Consider the following 12,699-nt stretch of genomic DNA (forward strand, 5'->3'; position numbering starts at 1 on the left):
TTGCGATGCGAGGAGTTAATCCTGCCACCACCGAGGCCGGCAATTTTCATTTATTCAATTTTCAATTATTGTATATTTCATTTATACAATATTTTTCCTATGCTTACTCATTTGTCATCAATAGGAGCTGTATATTACATCGTATTTTTGAATGCTATTCCCATAAAATATAGAGCATTTTTTCTTCAATTCCTGTTGATAAAGCACAATCGGAAGACCACATTTTGTTGATATCTGGTGATTTTTCCGGGTATTCTTCCGCGTTTATCCATTTTGTAGGACAATATTTCGCCAACGTTCCAGTTGGCTTCCTCAGGTCCACTGAAGTGTCGATGCAGAAAGTTGTTCATCTTATATACACCCCGTTTGCCGCCTTTTTTGTGGAGGTGTACCCTGATTGGTCAGGATCGTTGAAGACCCTTTTCCACGCGCTGGCGAGATTGTAGCCGTCTTCACGGTTGAAGTTCTTTGTCGTTTTGGCGATTTCAATTGCCTCCCTGATTATTCTCGGGCTGTAGCGGCCTCCTTTGTTCAATAGAGAGGCGTTGTCAAAGTCAATATTGTGTGTCGGTCCACTCCATTGGTGTTCCGCCACCGCTGACTGGGTGAAATGTCTTTTTTTTACTGCCCTTCTGTGCTCTTGGACTCGGCATTTCAGTGCTCGTGATGTTTGGCCGATGTAGGATTCACCGCAGCTGCATTTGATCTGATATACTCCTCCACAGATGTCTTTAGGGTGGTGGTCTTTCGTGTTGACGAGGATATTCGTCATCTTGGTGACGCATTTGAATCTGGTCATGATGTTGTGTTTCTGGAGGGCTCTCGCGATCTTTTCCGATCCTGACCAATCAGGGCACTCCTCCACAAAAAAGACGGTAAACATAAGATGAACAGCTTTCTGCATCGACACTTCAGTAACCTGAGGAAGGCAACTGGAACGTTGGCGAAATATTGTCCTACAAAATGGATAAACGCGGAAGAATACCCGGAAAAATCACCAAATGTCATCATAATCTCCGCGGAAATCTACTTGGAAACCACATTTTGTTATTTCCATGAACATGATTTCTTTCCTCGTACCAGCCTTCTTAACTCATTTTATCCATTCAGAAAATACGGATCACGGTTTTAAGTTGGCATCATGAGCGAATTCGCCACCGATGACTCAACTGAGACACTTCAGACTATTTGTTCATTCGAGGCAAGGCGAGCATGTAATGACGTCACTTACGACAGAGACGACAAGTGCGTGGGCCAGTGAAAGGAAAGAAAAGATTTTATCGGAAACGGATGAAAAGTGGGGGGGAAATACGAATGCCAGCAAACATAGGGAGCAAATGCCAAAGCGACACGAAATTCAAATAACCTTGCTCTCTGCTACGCTAAGGTTGAAAATCGCCGTATAGCTCTAAAATCATTTTATATTATATAAACGTTATGCATCAATGCAGGGGCTGTCTGGGGTAGTTGGGGGCCCTCGACTGGGGATCATGATAGGGCCTTCGTCATCGGTGTATACGGGGGTCCTCCTTCGGAAAATATTAGCAAAGTGGATGCTCTGAAAATGATTTTTACGCTACTTGAAAACTAAATAAAAGTTAATAAAAGCAGCAATTTCGTAAAAAAAATACCGATAACTCCACAGCACCAACGCTCAACAATCGCCCGCCGAATCAAATCCGCTCATCTAGTACTACTGGAGCTACTAGACGAGCGGATTTGATTCCTTGGGCGATTGCTGAACGTTTTTGCAGTGGAGGTATCGATATTGTAAAGATTGAGAATTTCACAGCTTATATAACATATTATATGGTATTTCCTGGAGTATAGGTCATTTATACAAAAGTTAGCAGCCAACGTTTCGATTTATTTTCTTAAATCATCTTCAGGGCTATGTTAGAAAAAATGTAACCTATACTCCAGGAAATACCATATTATATATTAAATAAGGTCAAGAAAAGGAAAAACAATAATAATAATAGCTTATATAACTTCATAACGTTTTATGGTTCTAGTACCTATTGAGTGAATTTGTCCCTTAATACCTAAGTGAAACCTAAAAAATAACTCTAAAATATCCATTTCGAATAACCCTTTCAAATAATTATCAGGTTCTCCTTATTCCATTGTAAATTATACCATATAACAATATCACGTGTGAAATAGGGTGGTTTCCCATTATTTTTATTGCCTAAATCGAAAGATTATTACTCCTGGATTACGAATTTCACACTTTTAGATTTTTAAATGACGATATCTATTTTTTGCGATTAAATGAAAAGTGAACATTTTCAAGCGCGCCAAAACACGACGGCTAAGTATAAATTCTGGGGAAAGCCCGTGTGACGTCATTCTGGTTCCCGCTGCCACCGTGTGAGGTGAACTTGGGGCGAGGATGGGTGCACCTCAGCGTTTCAGGCTGCTAGCAGGTAGCAGAGTACCCTGCTAGCAGGTAGCGCTTGGCTTAAATAAGGATTATTAATACCATATAACACGAAGGAAATTTTCCGACCATCGTCAGTTTTAATAGATGATTATTAAGAGATGTTTCCTTGAGCTCTGTGCGTCGTGCATGCATTGGTAATATCAGACGATGTAAAACTCCTGACTACTCGTATAGCATCAGGGTCCCTGTGACGTCACGTGGAGTGGCATTGCATGGGCGCCAATCTCGCCTTTTTCAAATGAGGATAAAATTAACCCCTGCCATTCGTCTAAACCGGTATTTCACAAACCAAATAATTTGTATATTATGAATACACTAATGGTGGGTAACGAATCGCAATCAATGCCTTTCGTTTTCTTTGATGAAGGAAACTACCCTATTCGATTGCATAAAAATTTCATAAATGTTGTCAATATGGTTTCGCCTGAGCCAATGGCTCGTCAGGAGGTGCTTGTAAAGGCAAAAATAGTATGAAAGACGAATACGCCGTTTGTGATCAGGTAAACTGATATTTTCTCTTTTATGAAGAAACTCAATTTAAATTACAAACTTGTTATTAGTGTTACTCATTATTCTTAAATCATTTGTTGAATAAATACATATATCAATCCTTAAAGACCTTTTTGTTTATTACCAACCTTTTCATTGTTTACAACTCATTCAACCCCATGGTTGGTTTTGATAGGTGAAGGTAGAGATCAACCCGGATTAAACAAGAGAAGTTTGAAGTTTAGACAGTTTCGATTGGCGACAGTTTCCTTGGCCATGTCATGTTTTTAGAATTTTTCACTCGGGTTTTGACCTGGGGACCCTTTTATCACCAAACATTTTCCACCTTATGATATGTGAATGTGATTGAAAATTGCAAAGATGGTTGTGGGTCTATAGACCCACAACCATTTATAGAAATATATTCAATATTATACCGAAAAGGTTTTTTTAAAAGCAAGTTTTTTTCAGAAACGGCATAAAATTCACTAAAAAGTAAAAAATGTGCCTTTCATCGTCCATCGTCATTTTTCTACAAAATGCGCGGATAAAAAAATTACTATTGCAGAGCACTTTGACGTAGCCGCGAAAGAAGAGCACTACGAAAAGCGGAAGGAATATTCGGAGAAAAGAAAATCTCTGTTTTGCGGACGTCTTCATTTCCTTTCTTTCTTCCTGTCCCTCGGTATACATCTCGAGGCTGGGAAAGGGCGCCCTAGATGCTCACTTGTTCCTTCCCGCCTTTCATCCCGGGGTCCTCCTCATCCATGATGCACGCGATCCTTACCTGAGTTCTCCGCGTGTCCCCTCCATTTCCCATCATGCCTCGCTTCGCCTCTCTTCTTTTACCTCCCTTCCTGGACTTTTCTCCGTTTCTTCAACATTTTCTCTCTCTTCCCATTCTCCATTCGTGCTTCTCATTCCATTTCGTTTTCCAACTCTTGCGTTTCAACTTGTTCGTGGTTAAGATTTATGGATTAGCAGTTACGGTCGGCTCGAGCACCTTGAAGAAGAATTAGTTTTTTAAATGTATGATCTTAATTTTCCTCGTGTTTTTTTTTTGTTACTGCAATTTGCTTTGAAACAATTAAACGACTGTTGTCAATTAGAGCAAAAAGAATTGCTAACTATATTAAAATGAAATGTAATTGCAGTTTTCCAGAGTTATTTCTATGTGTAATTACGACGAATTTCGGCTCACAGAGCCATCATCTAGTACAAGTCTTTATGGTGCAAATTTTTTGTAACAAGTAAAAGTTTATGGTACAAGTTATTTGTTACATAATACGGTAGATCAGATCGTATGAATAAAATAAGAGGATGGATAGACTGCAGAACAAAAAGATTCAGAATGCCTTTTTTCCACGATTAATAAGAGATTATAACAGTAACCTTAGAACTCACAAGTAAATTAGATGACTTGTATTGTAGCCTACTAACTTATGTATACCATAATGCATGTTTCTGAAATTTCTTATTATTTCAAACGCTACCCTATTGTATGAGATGATAAAACAATTCATAGTTGTCCTATTTCCCAAGTACATTAGTACATTTAAATGGAGAGCAATCGTTGAGGTAATTATCAAGATGGCCAGATACGAAATTTCTTGGGTTCACCATGGGAGGAGGTATCAGGTTTTCACCGTTTAGAGTTCAGTAATTTAGAAATCGAATATTTATTTTTTTCGATTAATCTGATCAACAGAAGTCACTCATATTTTAACTCAATTTTAAAAGTAAACGTATATCTCTACCCATCCTTTTCCCATATTCTGGCGTTCGTTTCAAAGTTCATCCTTTACTCCGTTAGATAACTAGGTTATCGGAAGGTTATTGGTTAGGTTATAGGTAGATGCATTGATAATAATTAACCCTTGATGGTGATGCTTATTCATTGAAGCCCGGGTCGCTTTGTGTAGAAACGAAGTGGTATAAGTAAAAGTTATCTAACCAAGAAACCTTATGTAATCAAGCCTGAGATGTTCATTTTTTCACCCAAAACATCTTCTCGATCGCTTCCGGCCGAATTTTCTCATGCACAGGATGAAAAACCAAGCCCCTGGGTAAGGCTATTCCCCCTACCCTACATACCGCACGCACTATATTTCTCCCCCCCCCCCTGCGTGTCCCTCCAGTGGTTCCCAAACGCTCCAGTGGAGCGTGCTGGAGTGTTGGGTGATCTAATGATCCAGGATTTGAGCATTGAAATTCGACTGGGAGAGATTATTTTATTTCCACCTCGGCTTCTCCAGGTTGGAGCGAACTTTCAAGAAAATTTTTTCGTCATGAATATTCATCATTTCTGAAAACAGTAAACATCATCTTCTTCTACGTTATTCTTACGCGCATCCCAATACTGGCCATCTACTAAATTCACAGAAATGATGAATTCAGTGCCTACTATCGATGATAATGGTCAACTTTTGGTATCAAAACTTCAAATTTTCTATGAATCTATGATGTACAGCTTACTAAAACAAAATTGCACATCTTTTTCCGTATTTTTTATAGCTTACGTTGGTATAGCTATCTAAAAATCCGAGAATGGACAAAAAAATCCCTGCAGTAATGAGTTGATCTTCACCACAATCGATAAACACCGATAATCTAGTTCGAAGTATTCAAATAATTGTTATTAAATTTATATTACAGGTCGCTGTTAATATATTTCATAGCATTCGACTGTCGATTCGATTATATGCATAGCATTCGACTGTCTGGCTCGACTTGTACGTGAAGACAGCGAATGTTTAGCACTGTCAAGCCACTTTTTCTTCGCAGTGTATGTCCAAATGTACGAGCCGCGCATAATAGCCGACTTCTATTTAAAAAAAAAAAACAATAATTATGGGAGAAAATGATGATTACCTTACTTCGCTAGTCAGCGCTCGAAAAAAGCATCGCTCTAGAAGGAAAGGGGAGCGATAACGGTCGTTATTATGTACTTATATTATACTTATATCGTATTCGTATATTGTATATCGTATATTCGTATATTGTACTTATATCGTATTCGATACGTCAAAAATATCGATTTTCGGCGTAGATAATCGAATGCTCCCTGTTCTATTGCCACAATACCAGTCAAATGCGTCGTGAAAACCAGGCTTAACTTGTGTTCTCCCGCGCACATAAAATACCAAACCCCTGCTGTTGGACCATACACGCACCCCTCATGAACTGCGATTCTCCCCCTCTGCAAATCTACCCCTCCAAAGCTCCCCAAGCGCTCCAAATCGCTTTGAGCGTAATGGGGTGTTGGGTGATCTGATGATCCAGGATTCAAGCATCGGAATTCGACTGTGAGAAGTATCCTGGTTTCTCCCTTGGGTCCAACTCTACGCTTACGAGAAATCGAAGTCTGAATGGTGGTGGACGTTTTCGCCTAACACAGGTATTCGATGCTGATTGATATTCAACTTTGAGTCATGCAATTAGCTTTTACGGATCATAATTACTTTTGGTCACACTAAATAAACTTCCCAACTACAATTACTTCCCTAATGAAAAACGACTATCGTAAAGAGAAATTAATGGAATGGCTGCCCTAAATCGTTGTTTAAAGTTTATTAAAACATCAATTGTTGGTCTCATAAGTTTCCTGTTGATATTTATAATAAGCCTTATCTAATCGATAGCCCAACAATATCGCCTTCTAAAGGTCTGTTTACACGATACATTAAAACGTACGATTTAGTGTCAAAATGTATAAACGCGAGAATGAACTTCAAAATTCACCCTCTAACCACCAGTTGTATTGCAAGAACGCACGTGCAGAAAGTAAAACCTGTTTCAATTCGGTTCATACATTCGTACATTTTCTGTTCCGGTCCACAAAAATTATTCGTGCAAACAAACAGCCCAACTGGGTCGTTTTCGACCCATCACTCAAAATATAGTAGTTCATGCATAAAAGCTGATATTCAACTTGAGGCTGGACGGCAATATATTTGGTGGAACTTGGTGACAGGAAATATAATAAAGATACACTGTTGTATGTTCCATAGAAGTTTTAATAACAGACCCAGGTTTCGACAATACACTATGCGTGGGAATTTTTTTTCAGACCTTGAAAATGACAGAGTGTATTGTCGAAAACTGGGCCGGTTATTAAAACTTCTGTGGAGCATACAAAAGTTGATATTGCAGATACAATGTATTCACTGAGTGCCAGGTTATGTTTTCTACATGATGAAACCAGTGCTTCAGTATGAAATGGCATCCCATCGTAACAGCATGGAACCCGGACCCAAAACATTCGCTGGGCGGTTACCTTACGGGTTATTGCACCGTGTATATAGGTCTTAACAACTTCATGTATACAAATATCAAATAAAAATCTGGTATTATCATTTTCAATATCGTTTCGACAACTTCTCGAAGTCGACGACCAGCAAAAAATGTTATTGAGGAATAGTAATCGAACTTCGATAATTTCGATTGATCGAACCATCGACAAAACCTTGAATGGGTAGCCTTATTTCCCCCAAACTTTGTATCCTCCATCGCACATTACACACCGCGCCCCCTGCCTCGCCAGTCAGATCGTACACGCACCCTTCACGCACTATATTTCTCCCTCTTTGCGTACTCACCCATCCAGTCGTTCCAGCTCGCTCGAGCAGGGAAGGACAGGGTTCAAAGTGATCTTATGATTCAGGATCTGGGCATCGAAATTCTAGTTTGGGAAATTAACGGGTTTCCAGGCTTTGCCTTGCAAATTAGGATTGGCTCGCTTCGAATAATCATGGACCAGGAAGAATGGAAAAATGAGCGGAATGCCGACAGTCTCTAATGAAAGTCGTTTTCTTGAATCAAATTTATCTGGTTTTGTTTGATTAATAGAAAAACATCGAATCATCACGCTGATGTAGAATCCACTGACGAAACTCTTATTAACGATAATATTCGGTAATTGACATCTAAAAAATTTTAAATTACCTACTATCCCATCCATATCCGAATTTTATGGTTTGCATAATGGAATAATGATGAGCCAAAATTTTTCGATCGAGCTATCGAAAATCTCTAATAAGGAGCCCCATTTCTTCCCCTATGCACTAGAATTGGAAAAGTGTGATTAATCGAATGATAATGTCGATTCTCCGATTGCAATAATTTCGATATTACAATTGCGATATTTTTTGAATAATCGAACCATCGAGACAGCTTCTAATAGGTAGCCCCAATTCTTCCCCTCTGCACTAGAATATGAGAAATGCAATAAATCTACTGATAATTTCGATTCATCGAATGCAATAATTTCGATATATTTCGATTAATCGATCCTTCGAGAGATCCTCTAATGGGGAGACCCATGTCTTCCCCTCCGAACAAAATTCTCCTCCCTTCCCTCACATCCTCCCACGCACACGAAGCACCCCCCCCTCCTGCCGCGCCGCCCTTTTGGCCATATCCGCACCCCTCACGCACTATATTCCTCCCTCTGCCTGCGTGCCCACCCCTTCCCAGTCGTCCCAACGCGCCCGAGCGCAGCGTAACAGGGTGCAGAGCGAGGGTAGGGAGAGGTCCTCGCCACGCCCAGGGATCGATGCAAGCGATATCCTCCTCTCCTCTCTCTGCTTTCTCTCCTCCCTTTATCATCCTCTCCCCATCCCTCTTCTCTTCTCTCTCTCCCTCTTCCACCGACGCGTGGGGCAAGGGGCGGCGATCCATCGATCCACCCCTACTCCGCCGGCCTTTTCCTCCCATCGCTCTCTCTCAGTAGTTCCTCGTAGTGCTGAACGCGGCGGCGACTGTTAAGAGTGTCAGCTCTCTCCCGGTCCAGCTCGACTGTGTCCTCTCTGGGGGAAAAGTTGTTTTCGTAGTCCCGGTGGGTGGTCCCGTCATGGGCTTGCGAGCCGGGGGCTATCTCCTCCTTGGTGTGTGGGTGAGGTGGGAGTGATATCGCGGGGGGCAAAGGTGTCCCCCTTTTTTTATTCGTCCGACGCCGGTGGGGTCGCCCAGGAGGGACGTCCGCCTTCCGCCGGGACAACTCTGTGGCCTCGGGGCGCCGTGGACTCGTGAACGGGATGCAGTTCCTGGAACAGCCGCCCTCGTATCCGGGTAAGGGTCGCCTCGGGGCTGCGTAGGGGGCGTTCTCTCTCTCCCTGGGCCTCGCGATTTTCGCTCGCCGGGTTCCTTGATTTTTGTGGTGCGGCTGTTGCGATGGAGATGAATGTGCCCTGATACATGTGCTGAGCGAATGATGATAATGTAGTGAATTCAGCCGCATTGGTGGGTGAAATGTATAATTTTTACGAATTTATCGCCCTGTTTCCTAGAATTTAGTTCTAACTCTTCGGTTGATTCAATTTGTGTCTTATAAGATTTAAAAAAATTAACTTGGCATTTCTCCTGGTTGCTAGATATGTATGAGGGTGTTGCTGTGATGAATGTTGATCAAAAAAATAGGATGTGCGGTAAAGTGTTTTCATTGAATGTGGGTGATATTTGGGCGGTATATTTGTTATTTTTGTATATGTACCTCGTATCACGTTGTATATTTGCTGAGTAGGGCTGTTTTATTTTTTCGGAATAAAAAAATGATCATTTTTGTCGATAGATGATGTGATCAGATTAAGAAAGAGACTAGGAAGAAGAGCATGAGATTGCTAAAGGAAGTGGTCTAGGAACAGCTCTCTCTGGAGCTCTATCTCCACCAATACAGTACATTTATCATGGTGTATTTAGTCTTTTTTTAAAGATTTACATCCTATCACGTTATGTTTTTGAGTGGCGATGCCTCCTTCAGCGGAATTAATATTTTAATCGTTTTTTTCGATAGATGATTTGGTCAGGCTGAAAATGAGACAAGGAAGACATGCTTGAGCTATCTAAAGGAAGTGGTTTTTGAGAAGGATAAATAGAGAACTACAGTACCCTAACCAAACTTATGATTTTAGTGCTTTTTAGCATTTTTTATGGATGATTTGGTGTGGTTAAAAATCCCTAGTAAGAAGACCATGTGATAGCCGTAGGAAGAGGTTTGGGAGCAGGTGAAATGGAGCACTACAGTACCTTTACCATTCTTGTGATTGCAGTTTTTAATAGTCGTCTTTAACTATGCGATTTTCTACACTTCAATGACTGTACCGCTGTTTTTGTCACTTATTTTTCTGAGAATTATGGATCAATTTTCTCGTGTTTGTTCGCCTATTTTTTTGAATTTTAGTGGTTATTCCTACGATGCTGGGATGCTGAGATTCGAGGCTGAGATAGGACGTGCGTTGTAGATTTGGTGACTGGAGCAGTCTTCCTGAATTGAATACGTATTTCATTACCTTTTTCTCATGGTTTCTTGAAGTATGAGGTATTCCTAACAGTGCGGACTGATTGAGCGTTTTAGATTAACTCATACTGTAGATGGCTTACAGGTGAATAAACAATTGTTTGAGCCTCTGTTCTCGTGATTTCTTGATTTTTAAGCTCCTATTGATGCAAAGTGGAGAAACTTTGGTACATTTAGTAAAATATTATATGTCAAATGTGTTTTTGTCGAAAGTGGGTGTATCCCTGTAGAAGATACGTATCTGTGTGGTTTTTCTCTTGAAGGTCCTTTTATTCTAAGGTTTGCTCCACATTCTATTCTACTCGAATGCCTTAACCGTGAACGGAAACTATTTTTTACATGTTTTTCCGCGTGGCTTCTTAATTTTTGTTGGAGTGCACCAAAGAAGTGGAGAAGCCGTGATGTACCCAGCCATGCGTAGGATTTGCGACGTGGATTTGTTAAATGGGAGTGTATCTCGGTAGGATCTCAGGATCAAAGAAACTTTTTCTTATTACTTTCATCGCTTCAATTTTAAGGGTTGTCCTTTGGACTTGACAAGCTGAATTCTTCTTTAGTTTTTCTTTGCCTAGTTCCTTAATGGTTATTATGTTGTTGCTAACTCTTTAAAACGAGGAAAACTTTAAGTACATAGCGTGGTCACAGTGAATATGACTGTATCCGTGTGTAAAATTCAAACTTCTTACGATTTTTTCGCCCTGTTTCTCAGATTTTGGTTCTTGCTCTTCCTAATTGTTTGAAATTGTGTCATATAAGGTTAAAAAAAGTTTGGAATTTCGCCTGGTTTCTTGGTATGTATGAGGGTTTAGCAGCATTGTAAGTAGACGTGGTTTTCTGAGTAAAACATCTACGATGTGTTTTTGTTTTTTGAGGAGTTTCCCTTATTTATTTATTTTATTTTATTTTGTATGTTTTTTTTTTCTAAATTTTAAGGGATTTTCGACAGATTAGAGAAACTGTAATGCATTTGATATTATTCAGGAATAGGATTTGTTGATAATATTGATATTTTCATGGGCGAAATATTATTTCTAAACCTGTGGAATTTTTTTTGTAGGATGTATTGCAACTAAGAATTCGTGATCTAGAAAAAAGATACTTGAAACATACCGCTGTGGAAATTTTGAGATTTACGGGGATATTTTTCTGAGCCTATTACGAGCTATTGGGAAGATTACTTCGGCTTGTATCTTGATTTTGAAGGTGTTGGAGATTTTTTTCCCTCGATGAATTGTGGGATAACATTTTTCTGGATTTAAAACTTTTGTGACTTGAATTTATGTCAACTGATGGAGAGCATATTATGCGCTGAACAATACTAACGTGGTGTATTGTGTAAATTTGATGAATCAATTTCTTTTTATCTTTGATTTGTTTAATTTGTCTTGCTGGCCAAGGTAGAGGAAGGCCTTTTAGTTCACATATATAATAGATTTCATTAGTTTTTTCAGCTAATTCCCCAAATTTTTAGATCATTCCGTTAAAATCAATGCGATGGACATAAAAATGTGATTGATTTGAGGATGTGAGCATTTTCTTATCACAGAATACTTTTCGAAGATACAATTGCTCACTTTCTACAACATAAATGGGGGTTTTTACGAATGAGGAAACTGTGAAACTCTTGATGATTGTAGTAGGAAATACTATTACTGTTAAGTTTGGATTGAGAGAGTTTTTCTAGGGTAAAAATTTGTATTTACTTGGTTCGGCTATTCATCTTCGGTCGAAAATCCAGAGAATGGTGTGACTCATCTCTCCTCCTGACTATCCTATCAGCTGGGATCGTATTAATTTTCGTATAAGTCTTCCGTCACTTGATATATCCAATATACAGCCTTCCTTATCCGGAATTGGCTACTGCTGATATTTTCCGGCTCTTTTTTGACTAAGCGGAGAATATTTGATTCAGAATTTTTATTTGATCGCCCAATAGTCGGATATGCACTAATCCTGAGATACTACCGAACATACCCAGAACGTACAGGGTTTCTAGTATCGCGCGTTTCACAGCAATAATACTGGAGATCCAATATAATCTCTATCATCCTAGATAGAATGCCCACCATCATCGTTGGTTCCGTCCTAGTTTCATCCTTTTTCCCAATAGGACCTATTAGGACCATCGGACAATCACTTTTACATTGCTAGTCAATTTTTTAAAGTGTGATTTTTATTCTTGCAGCAAATACTCAAACTTTTCTTGCGTATTACGCCTCAAACTTTACAAGTACAGACTATTTTTATACGATCTTGTGGGACTTTTTCCTTAAACTCTTGGAAAAAAACACAATAAAAAGTATTCAGAAAATACAGAAAACTTAGGTCGTCCCAATTTGGGTTAAAATACTCACAACCGTTGAATTTTTAAGCGTGAGCTCTTTTTACTTTTTTGCTCGATTTTCGAGATCTCTAGTGCAGGAAGTGAGGTGGTTTTAGCGTTGCAGGAGTTTTACCACCACTCTTGTAA

General features: G+C 39.6%; 1 protein-coding gene across 2 annotated transcripts in view; it reads left to right on the top strand.

Annotated features, from left to right (window-relative positions):
- The window catches only part of LOC124168795, a 332,814-nt gene that overhangs the window by 153,888 nt on the left and 166,227 nt on the right, over positions 1–12,699 (top strand). Inside the window, exon 1 of one of the 2 annotated variants that reach the window (XM_046547106.1) lies at positions 8,694–9,004. The exons of the other annotated variant lie outside the window; for it this stretch is intronic. Within the exon in view, the coding sequence (XP_046403062.1) occupies positions 8,971–9,004 (34 nt within the window). The 5' untranslated portion in view covers positions 8,694–8,970. Of the gene's footprint in view, positions 1–8,693; positions 9,005–12,699 lie in introns of those variants that run through there. 2 annotated transcript variants of the gene reach the window in all.

This window comes from Ischnura elegans, chromosome 12, assembly GCF_921293095.1.
Source record: "Ischnura elegans chromosome 12, ioIscEleg1.1, whole genome shotgun sequence".
NCBI classification, from domain to species: Eukaryota; Metazoa; Arthropoda; class Insecta; order Odonata; family Coenagrionidae; genus Ischnura; species Ischnura elegans.